Source organism: Chamaea fasciata, unplaced genomic scaffold (assembly GCF_029207755.1).
Source record: "Chamaea fasciata isolate MVZ Bird 193981 ecotype frontalis unplaced genomic scaffold, bChaFas1.0.hap1 SCAF_3, whole genome shotgun sequence".
Taxonomy (NCBI): Eukaryota; Metazoa; Chordata; class Aves; order Passeriformes; family Sylviidae; genus Chamaea; species Chamaea fasciata.
The window spans coordinates 56,057,615-56,079,332 of record NW_027094088.1 but is presented as its reverse complement, the minus strand read 5'-3'; the positions used below and the strand labels follow the sequence as shown (position 1 = coordinate 56,079,332).

Genomic DNA, 21,718 nt, shown 5'->3' with positions numbered 1-21,718 from the left:
TAATCAGGTTTCTTTCCAGTATTACCAATATCTTAATGCTTCAATACATCCTGATATATAGTAACTGTCTTCTTTTTTCATTACTCTTAGGTGAAAATAATTTGCCCATCTTCTTTCTGATTTCTAGGAAATTATACAACTAGATATTCAACACTGACAGATGAAAAGCTGGATATATTTTTAACTTAATTTCCACCACTCTTACTCATGCAAATAACATGCATTTCTGAGGTAACAGTAGTGTGTAGGATTAATGGGAAGGAATCCACATGGGTTCATTTTGTAAGAACATATGGGATAATGGGACGTTTGCTGTGTGCTGCTGAGTGCCCTGAAGAGTTATCTGTGGGAAGAGTATCTCTGGTCTGACATTTTTCTCAATCCATTTTCTCTTGTTTGTTTCCTTTTATGTGATGCAGTAACTTTCTATTTTCCAGAGAGAAGGTATAACTCTTGTACTAACTCTTATCTCTTGCACCTTTCCCCCTTTTTTCTTGTGGGTGAGGAACATACTGCTTGGGAAAAACTAAATAGAGTTATCAGACACAAGCAGAGAAAGTATGTAAGAGAGAAGTAAAATATGGCTAGAACAGCACAAATGTCCAGCATCATGGTAGTGATTATAACACAGAAGCTTGTTTAGATAACTGCAAAAGGAGAAGTAGGTGTGGGCTTTGTAGGAGTTTTTTTTCTGGGCAAGATTAGCCCTTTCAGATGTAAAGTGTTTGTGCTCCTGTCCCATGGCATGGTCATGGCTGAGCAGACCCCAGTTTGGATCTGTCTCTGCCCTGTCACGCTGGAAATCTTGCCACAGGTTGCCATTTTGCCTTTCTGTGCTCGAGGGCTCAGATAGCCATGTATTGTTACACCCCTGGTTTCATTTCTCTTAACACTTGCCCTTGTTTAATTTTAATCATAGTGTTCACCACTGTTTGCAAACATGAAGCCGTTATGTCTTCTGTCCTCTCGAATGTGAGAATGTCATTATGACCGTGGGTCACTTTGGGCTGCCTGTCACCTGTGACTGTGGAAATGAGTTACTGTAATCTGGGCCAGGTTTAGCTGGGCCCTCAGAGTCTGTGTCTGTGTTGAGCGATACTCCTGCTTTTGTGGCGTTGTTTCTGCACTTTGTGCTTGCCCATAAGTTTTGCGAAGCTTTTGAGGTTTTGTTAATAATCGGTTGAAACTAATTTTTTTAGCTTTTAGAGGTTTCCAGAGGAATAAATTTACATTTCATTTAAACAGGATTCTTTTTAGGAAACGAGTCAGGATCTCATGTGAACATGACAGGTTTCTACAGTATGAGAAGCTAGAGGAAGGACTCTTCCTGGGCTCTGAGAACAGTGTTCATGAAGGTATATCTGCAAGGCTGAATTCTGTGGATGGTAAGAACATTATGGCACGATCCTCACCAGTCTGAGATTTCTCTGGTTTTGATAAACTAGTTAAAAATATATCACATAGGCTAGCTAATTCTTGCCTGTGTACTTGGCTCTTTTTTAAAAAAGCTTTTTTTTCCCTATGTGTTTTCATCAATGGATGTGGAACAATTCTAAAAAGCTTTTCTCACATAGATGAGATGCTATCTGCTTATAACTTGCAGCCCTCTAATCTATGAGATGAAAGTGATTTTATTTCATCTCTGAAACAAAAGTTAGGTAATATATAAGGCTTAGCAGTTGGGTTAGAATGAACTCCAGGTACAAAAGAAAGGCCATACCAGGTCAGATCAGATATTTATATAGCACAAAGTCCTGTTTCCAGCAGTGGTAAAAAGAGATGCATATTTAAATATATAAGAATGTAATCAGTTTATTATAATATTTCCAAAGAATGCACGTTCTCTATCCAGCAGTTTTCCACTTAGAGGCTCCCTGAGTTAGCATCGGTATCTTTCTTTTTCAATATATTATCAGCAGTGTGAGTTAGGGGTGGCCTGAAAGGCAAGTAAGCTGAATGCCAAGTTTAGTGACTGGTAATCAAGGAGGATGGCAGAACTCTCCAATTTTGAAATTAAGGAAAAGATTCAGTGCATGATGCTGGCCAAATTACAGTGCAAGGGAAACATAGTGCATTGTCAGACTAGGCCACTCTCTGTGTAGGCTTCATAGGACTGTTCTTTAAATAATCTGAAATGCTCGAGCTTTTTAAATAAAAGTAGTGGTATAGTTGTGCAAAGGGTGCGATATGCAGATGTCCGTGTGTGGAGTTCATATTTTGTACTTTTTGTTCTGTGTTGATGGCTCCATTCATCAGGAGTGGAGGGAAGGAAGGTGACATCTCATTTCAGAGGAGGGAAGTTCCAGGGTCTCCCATGGCAATTTCTGCCTGACAGACTTTGTTTGTAGGAGGCCAATTAGGCTAGTGCACTTGTGCCAGTTGTCTTAGGAGCTATGGATGTCTACCCTACATTCCTCAACCCAGAAAGTTGACATTTCTGCTAACAGCTGCCAGCACTACTGTGCTCCAGAATTCTGAGGTTTATTTCCATTAAAGGGGGGATTTTGAAATTGTATTCACTGATAAAAGACAGTCTACAGCTGATATTATACATGAGGGTGATTCAACATTAAGCAGAAGTATCTTCCAAAAACCCACTGAGAGTGTTAAATGAGAAAAAAGCATAGGCATCGGCCATTTTCAGAACAGTGGTCATCTAGTGCAGTGAACAGTTTTACAGTTCTAAATCTGTAAAACTTCATGCTCTTTATCCCTTTTTCATTCCAGATTCTTGGCATATATCCAGATACATTGGCTAGCTACCCCTCGGAAGTCTATGTTTCTATGCTTTCTCTGTATTTGCTGTCTCTTCTGTAAGCACTGGAAATGTATATGTAGTATAATGTAGCCATGAAAGTTTTTTGACTTCAAATTTGCTGTCACTTCAGACCAATATTCTTAAGAGGTCAAAATTTATTTATTCTCTGTGTAGGAGGTTCCTTTTGCAAACCAGACTTGTGGTTAATAAATGATTATCTATCACTTAGCCCCTCCCTGCCCTGTCCAAAAGAATACTAACATCCACTGTTGTTTGTATATACAGCTGGTAGAGCCATAGCACTTAGACTTTGATAGCTAAGTCCTGAAATGATTTTTCAAATTTTATAAAATTTTTTGTCTTTATATTAATTTTAAAATACATCTTTATGACATTCAAATTTCATGTGATACATTCTGGTAAGAATATTCTAAAAGTAAACACTCTAAGACAGCTTTTCCAGTGCTGAAATCGAAGGTAAGTGCAAGTAATTCACATCTACCTATTCCTAATTTGGACAGTTGCCCATTTTCCTATACAACATGGCTCAGCATATTGCCTTTTTAAAAATTTATAACCTTAGTGCTCCAGGGCATGCCACTTTCTGCTTCATTACTTTCCTACAGTGGATCCCCCAGAGAACATTCTAAACATCTACTATTTTGTATTTTCTACAAATTTGGATAGACTAGGAAATCTAACTGAAAGAGTTGTTGTCTTCAGTGATCTAGTTGAATCTTTCAAAAAAGTGATATTTCCCACTTAATTCCTCCACACCTTAGAAAACTGACCTTATTCGGATATGAAAAATAACATGGGATTTTATCATAGAACAACTGTTACATGGTTTTTGTGAGTGGATAATTAAATGTGTCTGAGGGGTTTTTTAATAGGTTGGGTTTTTGGGGGTTTTTTTTTGTTTTTTTTTTGGTGGTTTGTTTTTTTTCCCCCCGCAGAATTTGCGTTTCAAATGGTAGTGATTATGACTTATATTCAGTCAATGCCAGTTTTTATCTGCTGTTATACAAATACCTCCCTTTTGCAATTTTTCTAGAGAGTGTTCCTTTTGTAATTCTAATGGATTTTTTTACAACCAGCATTGCTAGCTCCAGACTTGTTTCCTAATTTTCATTTTTAAGGTCTTAAAATGTTCTAATTTAAGTTTGAAGCCAAGCTACTAATGTCTTCAATGGGATTAGAATGAATCATCTTAAAGCAATGTGCTGTTTCACATATGCTTTCCATTGTCAACACTGAATTTTGTTGCTAGTGATAATGGTCTGTCATAAATGCTGGTTGTCTGGGCATTGTAGCAGTGATGCACTACTTTGTCTGCTGAAAGTGTTAATTCTGGGCAGATTTGTGCATATTTCAGTTAATTGTCTCCTAGTCATTCAGGTATCATTGTGACAAGAATACTTTAGCATTTTCTTTAAAGTAAAAACCAGCAAACTCTTCAGAGATTCTGTAAATTAAGCTAGGAAAGTATGAGAATGAATGTGCCTATCTACAGTGGCTCTTAAGCAAGTAGAGGCAAACTTATTTGTAGAGAACTTTTTTCAGTCCTATGACAAACACTGTTTTTATCCCCTTTTCCAGTAGAGTTTAGTTTGCCTGCAAGAAAATTTTCATTCATCTAGATGATTTGGTGCAGTATTACTCCATGTAACTATATTCTGGACTTAACAATGGTATGTCTGCTTCAAAGTAAATAAAGTCTTAGGTTGTTCTTACCTTATCTTTATTGACCACACCCATGAACTAATCCAAAATGAGTCCACACTAGAATGAGTGTTTGCATCCATACCACGGTGCTGGGACTCGTCACCCATGTGGCACCAAGGCACAATTCTTAACATATTTTGTGTGTTGGATAGTGAAAGGGGTGTGCCTGTTTACCTGGGTGATAAGACTTGCATTTCTGTGCCTGGCTGCAAGTGAAGAAGACACAAGTCCTTCGGGTTCAGGAGAATAGAAATACCCTGGAAGGGGAAAAGTAAACTGAGAATGCTTGCATACTGTCTATCTGAAGAGAACCCTACAGCAAATGGGGCTGAGTGCTGTGCTTGTGTTTCCTGGGAAACTCAGCCAAATTTGCCGTCCTTACTCTAAGCTGGTTGGATCACTCCAGCAGTGATCCCAGGATTGACATTAGAAGTTTAGCAATACAGTGAGTCAGCAAAGCAGAGCTTGAACGTGAATCATAGAATTAGCCAAGCAAGTCTTATATTTGCACATTTATTATAATCTTATTCTGTGTCTCAGAAAACAATGGTTCTGGAAAGAATATTGAGGGAACCAAGCAACCGTGATCTGTCTGTAATATTGGGGCAAGAAGATCAAATGTAATCCTCAGATGTTGAAATAGGGAAACACTGTGTAGGATTGAGAAGAGTGCTTGAAGCATACCCAACCAGAAAATACTGATTCATTTGCCTACAATTTTAGAATGTTGAAAAATTGGAAAACAGAAACAAAAATTGCCTGAAATTTGGGAAGTCTAAGGGTGTGCAAGATCTCTGTTTAATCCAAGTTTCAAACTGTGATAACAACTTTAAGGAATTTATGAACTCTGTCCATAGTTGTTGCACAATAGCAGTGCAACTTTGTTTTCCTGCATCTTCTCTTGTATTAATCAGATACCCATCTTTACAGGACATGACTTACTCTTGTGGCCATGAATATTCCAACCAATCTCCCAACAGGGTAAGGGAGGAAGAGAGAACAGATGGGATTTAAATAGTACAGCTAGATTTTAATTAGCACCTGAGTAACCACAATGCCACTGTAATATTATTAACTAGCAATAGATTTGATCTATTCTGATGATGAAACAGTGTGATCAGTTTAACCCATGTGTAGGATAAGATTTTTAAACATTTGATTTAGTTCTCAAAACAGTATTCCTGCTGGAATCACTAGACACACTGGGGAAGATGAGCGTTTGACGTTTTGGACGATGAATCACTTAATGGAACTTGCATCGTAGAAAATGTTACCTGAAATGGTTTCAGAGTCATTGAACTGCATGATGGCTCCCAATGCAGTTGAAAGCTGTGGCAACAGACTGGTCAGTGATTTGCATATCTTTAGATTTTTTTTATATATTGAGAAAAGCAAGGTATGGTTAAAATTTAAAATTGTACCTGGAATATAGGCAAAAGATATTTTGTAGCAATTTTCAAACAATAAAGTCTTATTTTGAAGTAAGAGTTTTTTTCTTTTTTTCCCCCTTGTGCATTCAGAATAGTGAATATTGAATATGGTAGTTTTCCTAGGACTCCTCTAGTATAGTGGGAGGATTCCTGTATGGAAAATGACTGCTCTTGCTAAATAGCTAGAAGAAGAATATAATACAATTGTAAAATATGTCTAAGGGTAAAATATTTTTAAAATTTATTTATTAAACCACTTTGAGTGGCTCTCAGACTATTTTGCCTAACCCGACCCCGTCTCCATGCGGTTTCATCTGGTTTGGCTACAGATGCTCCAATGAAATGCTGAGAGAGATACCTGGATTATAGTGCAGTAGTACCTTCTGCCATGCCTTAATCTCTGTTTAACAGGAAGCTTTTCCGTTGATATTGACTACTTCTGAGCACCAGACACATGATTGCACAGTTGGCTGACAGGATTATTGGTGGAATAATTTCTGGTTTTCAAAGGGGACTTTTTCAATTTCAGGTTTCTTAAAATTTTGGACCATGCAAAACTGTATTCTATGCAGTAGTAGCCTTTGAGTCATACACTGTTGATGGATGATATTCAATGAGAAAACACACTTAGATCAAGAAAGTGGAAAACGTCTGTTTTCTAGGTTTCATCCTGCTCTCTTGCTAAAGTGCTTTGACAAACCCTGCCACGTCCCTGTGTTGTATGGGGAAAAATATTAATGCCATTTAATGTCTATAACTGTTCTGAGAGCACTGCCTGGTGCTAGCATATCAATTGTACTGTGAGACTGAGTGGGTGAGGTGCTATGAACTTACAGGATGTATATGAAATTGGGACATAGCGAAGTGAAATATTTTGGATCTGTCAGACAAAGAAGGGTCATGGATAAATGTTTTTTTTACTAAGTGCTGCAGCCTTCTTTAGTGAGGATAAGTAAACAAACTAGAAGCAATCTAGCTATTGCTTTTCATGGCATTACAACACCAGAGTGCTTTTGCAATCACAGGTACATATATAAACCTAAGCTAGGTTGAGTGATGTGCTGATTCACTTGAAAATTCTTTCTTTTTTTTCATCACTCACCAAACTATTAAAATTTTCTTGGTAGTTTAGGCATAAAAATAACTGTTAGTTTAAAATTTGAGAGGAAGCTAATCATTAATGAGGATAAATGTTCTGGTGAGAAGTAGTTTCTGGTTTTGGTTGGAAAACCATTCCTCATGGAAAAGTAATACCTTAATTCCACTACCCAGAAAATAAGACAGCACTTTGTAATTGCCTTTCTATGTTTTATGTGTGTTATTATCATTGTCCTCTAGGACCATAATGAGAATATGGGAACTCTGTTTCTTTGACCTCACATTTAGCTATGTGTTCAAGGAAGGATGAGTTCAGAGAGTTATCAGAAGTATAAATAAATCTTTTTTGTATTTAACAAATTTTACCTAGTGATCTACTGAGCAATTTTTCCAGACTCTGTCTCTTTCACAGGCAGAAACCTTGCCTTAATGTTGGCAAGGGATGGCTGTGTACCTTGCCCCAGCAGGTTTTGGAGCCTGCTGTTCTCTCTTGGTGCTGTAGACCATCCTAGCACATATACTTCACATGAAGCTGCTTGGGCTTTAATGGACCACCAGGGAAATCATTAGTCCTCCTGTATTGTTTACCTTGGTTAAACCAGGGCAGTTGTGCATTTTGGTCTTCATCTAAAACTTATTTTGTGAGTTTTATATAAAAGCTTTGAATAAATCACAAGTAGTTCTGGGAGCAGGACCAAAATGCAAGTTTTTATTTTCTCTGGTGAAATTTCCAACCACCAGGCTGCAGTCTGGCTTCTGTTCATACTTTCATCACCTAAAAATAAAACAAAATATAAAATAAGTAACTAACTTGTGTTAAGCTTTGTTTTACTGTATGGATGTGTTAGGCGTGTTCAGAGCACTCCTTCCAAATTGTCCAGAGAGAATTTTTTTGCTATTTTTCCTCTTCTGTGCATTCCAGCTTGCTTGAGTCAGGAAACTGGGAACTCAGCTGCTAAGAAAAAATGGATTCAGTGCTGTACCAAAGGAGAAAAAGCAATAATTTTTCATATAAAGCAGAGAGATGTTTAGTGATTTCAGGTTCCTCAAAGAGTCTTCAGAGTTGGTTTGATGTGTATTTTTGGATCCCAGTTTTGAATTAAATGAAGAGAATGGATAGGGACTGAGTGTGAAGATGTTATTCTGAAAGGAGAATGACACCTAGACCGAGCAGTGAAACTTCAAAAAACCATGATCAGAACAAGCAAAAGGAAGTAATTTCCTGCACAGCAGGCATTTGTGAGATTCTCTGATGAAGGCTGTTATAGGTAGAAACAGTTTGTAGAGGTTGAAGGGAAAATGAAAACAACTTGGAAGATAGTTCCATTGAGGATTGTTGAATAGATAACTGGATTAGGCTCATCATATCCTGTGAGCAGAAAATAGAAGCTAGGAGAATATACAGAAGAAATATCACATATATTGTTCTTTTCATTCCCTGAACATCCATTTGTAGCTGCTGTTGCTGAAGAAAGTATTACAGGGCTGTGGGGATTCTGCATCTGCACCAGTATGGCTTCACTTCTCCAGTTACTTCCAGTCTGTTCTGTTTCTATCCAGTTATCTTCCAAGATAAATTTAAACAGCTTTTTTGAGTAAAGATTTCAAATTTATCTGTTTTCAACTGACCAATGATTTACTTTTCCACAAAGCACTAGCTTTGTCTATCACCTATTCTCATGCCTAAATATAGCGCCTTTGAGTCATGCAAAGTCAGTACATTTGAACCTCCTTGGTGTCCCCAAAACTGTGCTTTTGGTCATTTTGGAAAACTGATAGAGTGTGATTAAATTTTCTTGTAGTTTGTTTTGGATGTATCTTTCAGTCAGTTGTAGATGATCAGTAAGTCTCCAGATAAATTATGACTTGTTGAATAATTGAATGCAAAACATCGACAGTAGTCTTGAAAAGGAAAATTAATGCTTTTACTTCTGCCTTTGGTTTATTAATATAAAACATCACAGAAAAGAACTCTATGTCAAATTTTAATCTTAATATTATCCGAATTTGCTATTTTTAAAAATAAAACACACTGATAATGCAAGAAGAAAACAATTTCTCTTTGGAAAGCTAATAACAGACAATTTTGTTCCAGAAACCAAAGCATTTTTAAAAATACTTATGTTACTATAGGTATATTTAAAAAAAAATGTGGATAGGTGTTATGATAACTTCATCTTTACTAAATTTGTCTTCAATTTATGTGAGGTACAAGTTAAATGGAAGTGATGGATTTGAAATTTATTTGAAATTCCATATAGGACGTGGTAATAAAACATTAAGTAGAAGGAGAACCTTAATGCCAGATGAAAACACAAACAACATTGCCTGTGTAGTTTCTGAACACAGTGGGCCATACCTCACCAGGAAGTAGAAAAATGAAAAATAGGTAGTAAAAGGTGAAGGAAAACCTTTTAACTTGCTATGTATGTGTGTGTCTGTGCTGACCAATGCAAGCACAATGGCCCCTGAGATGTCACTGCCACTTGCCCACACATGGCTCCTCCAAAGGTCAAAGGTGGTCACTCTGAGGTCATATGTGCCAGCCTCGTGTAGTGTCTTGGGTGTCCTAGAGAGACCTAAATGAGGTGAAGTGGCTGTATTTAGGCTACTGAATTGAGTGCAAAATACTGGTTTTGAGTATTATGCATAGCAGATTGGTAACTATATGAATTGCACAGAATTTTTTTGTGTGTGTCTGAAGGAATTTCTGTAGTCCCAAAAGCAACCTGACCTGCATACAATTTGGATGTTTTTGCAAGAATATGTGGAAGTAAATAAAGGAAAGTTTTTACACATTGGCTTAACTGTTACTCTTAGACGTGTTGATGAAGACATTTGTGCAGTCTGGCTCTCGTCATCTTTTTCTTCAGACTTCTTGTCAGTACAAGGCACTGATGTAGCAATGCCAAAAGGTTCAGAAGTCTCTCTTTGACAATTTAAGATGATTCAGAATTGAAGAAAATAAAAATTTTGCTTGCATATATTTAGATATGGAAAATTTAAATCTATTGAACAACATTTTCCTATGTTCAAAGTGCTCTAGATGTGTGCTCGTTATGCATACAAAAATGTTATGCTGTTTTGTGGCTCTTTGTTCACACTTAATAATTCTGACCTCTGGTCTTCCTTAAAATGAAGGTTATTCAATTGATTAATTTTTCTGTTGGCATAATACATAATTACCTAGGGATAGTCTGTAAATGGAGCAAGATCTGAGTACATAGGTAGAATTAGGAAAGGAATTCATGTGGAATTCAAAGATTCTGGAGAGCAAATGAGATGATGCAGTGACAAGCATCACCGGCCACTTAGCTGCAGATAGGCATCTTGCTGTTTAATTGAAGAAATGATGACCTTGGCAGGGTTTTCAAGCCTTTGGCTTCTGGGAGATGATCAGGCCTCAATTTTTATGAACATTCATGTTGCATTTCTGTCTGGAAGAAAGTTACCGCTTCTTCTGGAGGGTGGTTTCTGTGGTGTTACAGGTACTTCAATTTCTTTGAGGTAAGATTATAGTATCTGAATTTTCAGACTGGGATTGTTCACAGTGATCTCTTTTGATTGCTTCTTTACAAGTTTCATTTTTAAGCAATGTGAGCCTATGAAACTCTACTTGAGAATATTCTTCAAGTTTGTGGTGTTGTAGTTTCAGTCAGGAAGGATGTTTTAATGGAGTTTCTTTGGCTTAGGAGAAAGGAAGCTGGTGATGTGAAGCTATTAAGTAACTTACCTAAAGTAGGAAGTAAATGGCTCTACTGCTTGTGTCCCATTTCCTGTGTAGGCCAGGTATTTTGTCTTGCAAATGCTGTTTCAAGATCAGCATATCTGGGGTTTTTTAGAAAAAAATGATTGTGTTTGAAAGCTTTGCCTGAAATCAGTATTTTTATAGAGTGTTACTGTGCTTCACACCCTGGCTTATTTATTACAGTGTTTGCAGCTATAAATTATTTTAAGCAATGAACTCCATGTTAATTTTTTTTAACATATTTAGGTAGAAATAAATAAAATATTTTAGAATGCTGTAGTTCTTGCCTCTACGTATTTTCTTGAAATTGGATGGCTTTTGATAGAAAGCCTGGTTATTTCCAAATATGACTGTGAAGTTGCTATATTTATTAAAGGAAGAGAACATGAAGTGCAAGTGAATACATTTTGTTGATGCTCTGTAAAATGAACACAAGTACCTAGAATGTGTTTAAAATGGTTAAGATTATTCTGTTTTCCATCATGGACTTCCATCCATGAGAGTGAAAGGTGTCAGGTAGAAGTGGTATGGCATCAATGGCTACTGACAATGTTTGAGAGATTAAAATAAATGACAGTTTAACGCTTCAAAACAGAAACTGTACACTTGACAAAATAAAAACTGTGCAACTTTGCTGGAGTTTGAACATTGTTGCAACAGGGTCTTTTATGATCGTTTGTTTTTTTTCTTGAATTCAGAATGTAGGTAACTAGTGAAAGAGTCAAAAATCAACTGATAATTCTGTCAGTGAGGGTTTGTAAGAGCATTTGCCTCCTGTATTTTCTCAGAATCAAAATTTCAAAGCAGAAATAGCACAAAGTAATACAACCTTGCATTAGAATAACCCCTCCCCCCTTTTTAATGAGAAGGGCCATATTATTTATTCATTGATTTAAGTGAGGATACAGTTATGCTCATCATGCAAGTTTGCGAGTTACTTTTCAAGTATTGACAAATTTAACTCGGTTTTATCAAGAGTGATTTTATGCAGTCTGGATACCTCAGCTAAAATAACTAACCATCTGCATTCAGCATATATTTGTTTTGTCACAAAGCAGGTCTAGATTTTTAACAGAGCTTTTAATTTTTGCATAAAAGTATGTTTTATGTTATTTGATAATGAACAGTGAATAGCAAGTTAAGAATACTTTATAGGGAAGAATGGGTTGAAATGCCTGAGAAAATAAGCCGTGTATGAAGTCGTTAAACAAGAATTCCCACTGGTAAAATTGTATGCTGGAAATTTTTGGAGCATGGGTTCCACACAGTGAAGTTGGATATATCTTTACAAGTCATCAATATTCAACATACATTGTGGACTGATAAGCAACCATTTTTGTATGTAGCCCAAAATACTACCTGACAGCCAGTGCAGCCTTTAAAAACACATGGCATCTACACTTGAAACTGTTGCAGTATTGTTAAGCATAGTCAAATTCCACACTAGGAATAAATTTAAGTACTGTTTCAATTCTAAAACTGATTTATGGTATAAGCTTAAGAGAAATACTTGTCCAATATTTTCCCACAGTTCCTTTTTTCAGTAAATATGTTTCACAGCCTTACACAGATATTCAGTGGAGATCAGTCTCTCAAAATTGGCTCCCTAAAATATATGTAAGACACAAAGTAAATTTTATCTCAACTAGAACTGTGAATATTGAAGGATAAAATTTTAAATGGAAATACCAACTTCCACTTCCAAATATTTTGCTGAGGTATATTATGTGTCAGGATCCAGATTACGTAAGAGAATACATCCTAGTGCCTTTTAATATCTGAAGACTGAAATGTCGGGCCTTTGTTATTAGTCATGGGTACTAAGCATGTGCTTTCTGTGCAGTGCAGATTTTGCAGGCTGAAGTTCATATTACGGCTATGGAGCTCTTCTGGTTAATGGTCAGTGACCAATGATGGTGGAAAGCAAGGACAAGCATTTTTCTTCTTCAGTAGTAGATGCAGGCTTTCAATGATAGTATGAATAATAATAGGTATTGTTGTAATTTGATCTACTCATATTCAATCTTTCTCTGACAAAATGAAATATGGGCATGGAGGAGTTGCTCCTATATTGGAGCAAAGTGATGAATTGCTAACCCTAGCATTTTGTCTCCAGCAATCTTTTAAATCAAATGTGAAACTACCTTTAACTGAAGAAAAATTTTTAGTATTAATATTACGGATGAACAGTTTTTGGTGTGTCACAGGTATTGAAATTAACTTCATATTTATTTAACTTAAAAAAGGAATAATATATATCCTGGATAAATATTTCTCTTCTAGTAAAAGAAGTCAGGACTCAGTGTAATTGTGAAATTGAGTCATCATTTTAGTAGTAGTTATTTATATTATTCTTTGTCAACATTGGCTAATCACAAACATGCAAAAGTTCCTCATAAGTAGCTCATCTTGCACTTGTTTTTTTGCATAGAAATGTGTAAAAAGTGAACTGAATCTTCTCATAAAAACTTGTGAAAAACAAAATACTACTTGATATTAAGCAGGGACCATTTATGCTTTTGCAAACAGTGAATCTTTAGGTTAAAAAAAATCATTGATTAAGGACAGTATAGTTTAATACAGATAATAGAAAATAAATATACCGTGTAAAAGGTATATGTAGCCCGTGGTGTATTTGATTCGGCTTCATCATGACCAATTTGAATGTGTGGTGGACACATCCCTTTCAGAGTTTACATCCTTTCTGCTTTGGCTCATTGAGTCCACTGTTTAATTAATCTAAGGGCTTCCTGCTGCTGTGGTCTCTCTCTTCATTCTGGCCATGTGCTCCTGCAGTTTCTTCTAATCTGGCTCATGAGCTGCACCAGAATGATACTCACCTTTCAAAAACAACAAGAACTTTTTGCTAATGTCAGTTTCCAGACTAGAAGCATGAAAGATGCAGGAATGTGAAGGCAAGAGGAAGGATATAACCACTTTGGACAAACAGTTCACTGCTAAATCACTTGAGCTGTATGGCAAAATTATTCTTTTTAAGACCCTGAGAAGCATGAAAGATTGACTTTACAGGCTGGCTTTCAGGAAGGTGAATTCCCTGAATGCTGTAGCAGGCATGTGTTTCCTATGTGCATTCCAAATGCTCCCTTGACCATTTCAGGTCAGAAGTGCCCAGCAGCTCACTGTGCATACTCAAGTCATGCTGAAGCTGCTGGGAGTGAGGCATGCCCAGGCTTCAGCAGTTTGCATTACTCTTGAGCTTTGTCATCTAACAAGTAGACTGCAAACCAGTTTTTTGGATCAAACCTAAAAGCCAGGAGCTTTAGCAATAAACATAAATCATATACACCCATGATAATTTCTAGGCAGCTGGACCAATTGTTCTGGAATAGCTTGCATCTGTGCTAATAGTTTCCACAAAGCAGTGGATGAATGCAAACTAAATAGTAGTAATGGTTCTGTAATTTTTTAATGTCTCAAGCTCAGGAATATTTTGGGCTAGTGCTGTTTGGCACATGCCAAACTTATCTCATGAAATATTACAACTGTTTATAATACAATTGCAGAGAATCTGCAGGTCTGTCTTATTTTCACTAGGTTAAAAAAAGCCTTGATCTTTACTGACCCGTAGCTCATTAAAGGCGGTACTTTCCTGAGGAAGATGCTTTCAGCATCTTCATTGTCACCTCTTCATTTCTCAGCCACCTCTGATGAGGGTGGGTGACACTGGCCTCTGCATGCTAACCTCCTTGTAGGGACTCCAGCCTTCCTGGTGACATCCACGATGTCACCACATTGATTCTGTAGTGTGTCGCCAGTCCCTATAGCTCTAATGATGCCAGGACTATTTGTACTCAAAGGAGAAGAATCAATAGAGTCTACACTACTGAGTATTTTTATTTTCCATCAAGAGGTCTTCCTAAGTATACCTATGTTACTTGAAGGAGTGTGGTAGAAAGAATTGTGCAACATCACTGCCTGAATTAGTTGTTGGTAATTAGTAACCTGGTGTAGAAGGCAGTATAACTGTACTAGCAATATGCTGTCTTGTGAGACAGGGGTTAATAATCCAGAGCATGGCACCTTGCTAGCAGCAGTCTTTCTTCACATTTCAGTGTAGAGTGAGGTAAAGATGGCTTGGGAGTCTCTGTATCAGTTGTCTCTGCACAGTACAGATCTGCCCTTTCTCTGTCATGTTGCACAAGTGATGCATTGCTGAGGTTCTGACTGTGGCAAATGCTCCTTTAGGAATTACTAGGAATGAACCTTTCTCTTAGTTACATAATAAGAAATTAAAATTTATTGGTATTTTTCCAAGGACAAAAAAGCTGCTTAAAAATTTCAGTTAATTTACAACAGGTATAAGAGATCTCTGGACAGCAGTGTTTGCTGCTTTTAAAGGTTTTGCAACTGTAACCTCAATTCTGTTACTAGTTAATATTAACTCTGGTTTTCCTATAATTTGACGTCAAATCAAATATCAATATTCCTAAATTTGACATTTCTAATGCCAGTGATTTTTGTTCATTCTTTCTGGTTTTGTAATCCATTAATAATAATTTCTGTGGCTTGTATGCCATTGTGCTAAATGAGTATGTGGAACTGTCTATTTCACTCACTCCTTATGGATAGGAGACCAGTTGATCTGATGGGACTTCTGAACTTACAGAAGAGCCTGTATTGCAAAAGAGCCATTTCATTAAATTACTGATGGCTGTGTTTCAGAAAGACCTCCATCTTGTTGCACAAAACAATGAAAACGGTGGAAGAACAAATAAAGATAGGGGAATGCTGAAATAATAAATAACTTTGACCTTTTTTCTCCCGTTTGTTGGCATCTAGTCATTTCCTTTGATCTTCCCTGCCTTAAACAAGCTAATATCTGCCAAGAGAATGCAACTGTTACTGAATCACTAAGGTCCTATTTGTTCCGCTTGACAGATGACAATGCATTTTTGTCTTTCTACAGAAGCATAGACTTTGAAAGTTTTCTCCAACAAGAAGCCTAGGTTTTCTCTAATACTACATTTCTTTTTTCTTTCTTGCTTTTTTTTTTTCTTTTTTTGTTTTGTGTGTGGGTTTTATTTCCCATCTCGTCGTGCTGGTGCATTGCTGATGATTGCTGTTTTCTACGAGGTACTGGTTAGACTGCACTGAAGTCGTGTGTTTTTGCCTTTACTTGTGATTGTTCTGCCAAGAACAGAATGCTTCAACAGCTGTAGCATATGTTGATGCTTCAGTTACATTATGGTTTGTGAGTGTCATATGTGATTGCTCTCTTTGCTGCTCCCTGATTTTTTTGAACAATTGTTGCTAGTGCTAATTCATCAGTTCTGTACAGGTTTCTTGTATTTGAAAATGCTGAATTGTTTGAATTGTTGATCAAAAGATTTTATATTTAGAGTTTAGAAAACAGACCTGTTTTATTAAACAATGCAACTTCTAAACAGAAGCAAGCGATACACTACCAGGTCTATTTGATTTTTGTGGAGAAATGGAGACACTTGTGCTTTAAGGGTGCTGCATTTAGTCAATGATATATTTAAATCTGGGCTATTGAGTAAACATTCTTTGTTCTAAGTATACCTTGTACTTAGCACAACAAGAACCTAATTTCTGATGGTGATCTTATGTGCTCCTGAGTACAAATAACAATCATGATAGAACTGAATGTTTCGCATTGGTTTTTCACTCAGATTCCATTGACCGTTCTTGTAGGCTTGTTAGGTCAGTTTCAAAAATTCAGGAGTAAGAAGGATATATCACAGAACCAGAATTATGTAAAGCTTGCATGTTATTCCCGAAAATGAGATATAACCAGTGTCAGTTTTGAATTTCTCTGATGGTTGGAGATGATGTGTATATGAGGATCAGACTTAGGCCTTGATCCAGGAAAGCACTTAAACTCATAATTTAGCTCACCATGATCTGTTTCCGTGGAGTCAACAACTGATTCAAATTATCATGGAAGATATATAGCACAGCCTTATTTAGGACTATATATTTGATACATTCTTCATCACTTTAAAAAAAAAAAGTGAACACATCAGAAAATGCCTTTCAAGAATTCATGTCAAGATCATTCTGTTTGTGCATGTCTTTTCTATGTCTGTTATGGAAGAAGCCACTAATTAGCTCCAAAATGCACCTTTTAATATAGACGGTACATTTCTGCCACTTAAATGGAATTGTGTCTTCTGAGGAAACCTCTTGCTGAGAATTCTTTTGTAGAAGGTCTGGATTTTTTGTTAGAATTAAGAAATATTTTCTTAACTTGTGATAGAAAATTTTGAGTAGTAGACAAGAGCAGAAAACACATCTCCAGTCTACAGAGGTTTGTTGAATTAACTCATAGCATTTTTTCCTCCAATATCTACCATACTTTTTTCCTTAGAATATTGAATTTTCTGCTTTGCTTGGGATCAGGACAATAGCACAGGACAATTGCAGCCAGTACCTTCCCGCTAGACATGGTAATTTTTAGTGAACACTTGCTGTCTGACTGTGTTTTTCTAGAGTGTGGTCCAGAGGGATGACTAATGGCAGCAATGAACCACTCAGATGTGGCTGTAGCTGTGTCTGGTCTGGTAGTGGCAATAACAAGCCCATTCTTGACATGAGGGGGAGAATACAGAAACATGCATAGCAACACTGATTAGTTCAACAACTGATACTCATTGTGAACTCTTCCTCTTGGACTTTAGATTTGTGAGAATAGGCCGAAAGGTAAACTGAGACCCATTCCTTGTGTGGCACTGGCAACAGTCCAGTGGCTCTGTAATAATTTCTAAGCAGATAGGGAGAACCTAAGGCATGCAAGAGGACTTGATGTGCTGACTGCAGATTATTCACAGGTACATGTAGGCATGCTGCAATAGCAGAGATTGATTGGCAGTGATTAGGGGAGTAAATAAAGCAAATCCAAGTACCAGAAGATGCCCAGAAAGTGAGGGACTTTTGCTACCAGTGTCTGGTAGACAAAAATGGGATGCTGAAAACAGCAAAACTTTTCTAAGTAATTTGGGTGAAGAATTTTCTTGGCCTCAGGGTCACAGTAAATATAACTGGTTGAGGTGACAGGGTTAGCCTCATCACAAGGACCTTTCAATTGGAGGATCGACTTCTAGGGAGGAAATGTGAATGTGTAGATGTTAAAACCAAAGTTAGTGTATTTGAATACCATTAATGAAGAGAAATGAGTGAAGAAACCAGGTCATGTCATAAGACTGATTTTATACTTTTTTCTTTCATTTTGGGGTTAGGCTCTACTTTCTAAATACTTGGACACTCTGGTCACTTTACTGTAAGGTACCTGCGTCATATGTATACATGGAGAAACATTGACACAGGGGAACAATGACACTTCAGAATGAGTCTTTCAGAGAGTTATCTCCATCAAAAAAAGGCAGCTGGTTTTGTTGTTGTTGTTGTTGTGTTGTGTTTTTTTTTTTTTTTTTTTTTTTTTTTTGTGTAAGCCACAAAAGATGGCTGATTATTTATTGCCAATGTCTTAGTGAATGTGCAAATACAGTGTGCCATTGACTGCTGAGAACAGGTGGGCCCATTGCTAAGGCAATGGGAGCAAAGATGTTTTGGATAAGGACTGGAGTAGTTTACAGAAATTCTGAAAAGATTCAGTGAGGCCAGTAGAATTTTTTTCTTTCCTAACTCATGAAACATGCAAGATCTTGAAATCAGACCTCTGTGGAAAATGGGGAAACAGACCATCATCACCAAGGTAATTAATCTCCTGAGTATTTCAGTGCAGGTCTGTGCACCAGGTGCATAGAATCATGGAATGAATTGGAAGGGATATCAAAGTACCATCTAGTCCAAACCCCTGCTCAAAAAAGGTTTAAATCAGGCTACTCAGGGACTTGTCCAGTTAAGTCTTGAACTCAAAGTTGAGCCTCATCCTCAGAGGAATTCCAGCATCTCTGAACAGCCTGTTCCAGTATTATATCATTCCTAATATAAAAAAATCACATTTAATACTGAATCAGAATTTCCCATAGTCCATCTTGTGTCCTGTTGCCCCTTGGGCTGTGACCATGCACCTCCAAGAAGTGTTGGTCTCTGTATTTTCTCTGTATTCTTTTTTCAGATGGTTGTAGATAGCAGTAAGGTATTACTGAGTCTTTTTTCTTACAAGTTGAGAAGGCCCTGTTACCTGAGCCTGTCCTTATATATCCAGACCATATTGGGATCTCTGGAGCTTAGGAGGACCACAAGGATGTCATGAGGTTATGCAGGGGGGAAATTGGAAGGGCCAAAGCCCAAGCAGAGTTTTATTTGTCTGCAGCCATAAATGAGAGTAAAAGTTTTTTCTATAAATACTAAAATGAAGTCACCTCCAGCTGGCAGCTGGTCACAAGTGCTGTTCCTCAGGGTTCAGTGTTGGTGCTGATCCTGTTCAACATCTTTGTTGTTGATCTGGACAAATTGAGTGCCCTCTCAATCAGTTTGCAGATGACACCAGGCTGGGTGGGAATGCTGGTCTCCTTAAGGATAAGAAGGCTCAGTAGGGGAATCTGGACTGGCTTTCATTCCTTTAATCTCATAAACAAAACTCTCAAGTTTTGTTTATGAGATTCATCACATAAATGGATTAAGCAGGTGTCTTATTTCTGGTTTTGGGAGCTCAGGCATAGGAATATTTGATAATTTTGAAGATGCCTCACTCTTAAGCCAATTGCAAGACATCCGAAAAATAGTTTTCTTGCTAGACTAACGCTAGTGAACATGGTGATCAGTCAGTCCATTCAATTTTTCTCTAAACGTGGGATGCTAAGCTACCATTTTGCATTTCCCAGCTCATTCTGGCTTTTAAATAAAGCTAGGTCTATGAGAAATAATTTTTTTGGATGTTCTGTTTGTTATTAAGCATGGAATGTTGCTTAATCTTAAATTAACACATCATTGCTTTTCTACCAGTGAACATCCTTGTTCACAAATAGTTAACATTTTGTGTGGGAAAGCAGAGAAATGTTCTTTTTTACTTCTGTCTTTCTGCATCCCTTAAAACATCTACTAACTCTTTGAAACATCAGTATTTGCTAATATCTTCTGAGTTTGTCCAGAATACTCAGGTATTTTGGCCCATTTTACATATGTAGCAAGCCATTAATTCTATATGAGCCAGGCAGAATTACTTAGTTTTATCCTCTCCCATCTTTGAGGGAGTTTTACAAAAAACTGAAAAAATGCACAAGCTACTTATATTACAGGATGTCTTCTACTCCTTCAGAAAAGGGTATGTTTTAACATGTTGTTTTCTAATGCTGAATTGAAAAGGGAGGTGGTGTCCCGTTTTCGTTTCAGGAAATTCAGTCTGTACATCTGGGGTCTGAAATTCAGTCTTGTAACTGACACAGTAATCTGCCCTTAATCTCAGACTATTACTCTGCCCCAAAAGAGTAATGAAAGGGGAAAGCATTCTGTATTTATAGTAGTTTGGACTCCAGCATGTCATTCATTCTTTCGGTAGGTTTCATGCTCAGTTGAATCAGGACTAAGATCTGAAAGAGAGGAGAGCAGACTCAGCAAGGAAAGAGCTTTTAGAAATCTTAACTCTTAAAAACTTAAAATTTTTTCAAGGGTAGAAAAATTGACCAAAGGTGGATGGAGTTTCAGAGGAATAGCAAAAGGCAGTTCTGTGACACACAGTTTCAGCTCCCTGCCAGATTCAGGGTTCCTGCTCCAAACTCCTTATTTGCTGCAGCAAAAGGATTTCTTATTTCAAAACAGGGTTTCTAGAAATCTCTAAAGAGGGAAAAGCAAATAATTTCTTTCCAATTGGCTCAGATACTTCCAAATTATTATCACTGAGTCATCACTGCCACACAGAATTTCCAACTGAATGGCTAAAATCTTATAGAGTCATAAATAGGTGTAAACAAAGTCTTAATATGTCAGAATACTTAACAAAAAAGATATGCTGACATCCTAGCCTGATATTTCTTGTGTTTACACAGATAATTTCAGAGTATGCAATAGGTCTTTCATACAAATGACAGATAAAATTGAAGACATATTTAAATTTTGTAAATTAATAAACATATATGTGGAATGATTGTATTCAACAGTTCCCCATTTGCAACAAGAACTACTTTGACCAATTTTTTTCAAAGCCTCTACTTACATTTGACATGTGAAAGCAGAAGCTCCCTTTTTAACAGGAAAATCAATCTAAACCAAAAATTTAGGGTTAGAAATCTTACATCCATCCATGGCTAGTTCTAATGAGTTATTTGGGAGTAGGGGAAAAAAGAAGTATACATATTTGCATCAACTTATAAAACTTTAAATGTTCAAAACTTCCACTAACAGCAGCACTTATCTCTCCTTAGAGCCCAAGGAATTTTTAAGCATGCCTCATTTGCCTAGTGGTATCAAGACCTTTAATTTTTTGTATTTTTTTTTCCCCAGAGAAGATTTATAAGTAGTGGGGTAGATGGTGCTGTTCTCCAGCAGTCTGTCTTGAGGAGTTTCCTCACTGGACTAAACACAACATAATTTCTCTGTAATGTTACTGTGGAATCTTGGAAAAACATAATGTTCCTCCTGTTATGTACAATAGATTCTTCTTTAATTGCAGCAGCTAAAAAAAGCTTCTATCTTTATAGCTGTGGAACCAAAGTGACAAAGTTTATGGTCTTTCACTGTCAGCAGATTTATGGAAAATTTATAGTATATGCTCTGAGTTTACCATTTTTTGTTGCAGTACTTACTAAAGCTACTGCTGAAAAATGCCTGTTCTAGAATGGAGTTTTGCTATCTTTAAATTTTCATTTAAGTTTAATAGCCTTTGTGTATATTTATATATTTAATTTATACAGGTACTTATATATGCATGTCTATACGTTGAGTATATACTTTTGCATAATATACTTTACATAGTATTTTTTGATTTATCTCCTTTTCCCTCAAACTTCTGTTTTGTCTTCTCCAAAATGCAAAATATGTTCAGACTGTTCCTTTTTCCTTTAGTTTTTTTTTTTT

General features: G+C 36.8%; 1 protein-coding gene across 1 annotated transcript in view; it reads left to right on the top strand.

The window, feature by feature from the left end:
• Positions 1-21,718, top strand: part of ESR1 (estrogen receptor 1) — a 160,277-nt gene that overhangs the window by 26,307 nt on the left and 112,252 nt on the right. Inside the window, 1 exon segment of the mRNA XM_066179081.1 lies at positions 1,258-1,385. Within this exon segment, the coding sequence (XP_066035178.1) occupies positions 1,258-1,385 (128 nt within the window).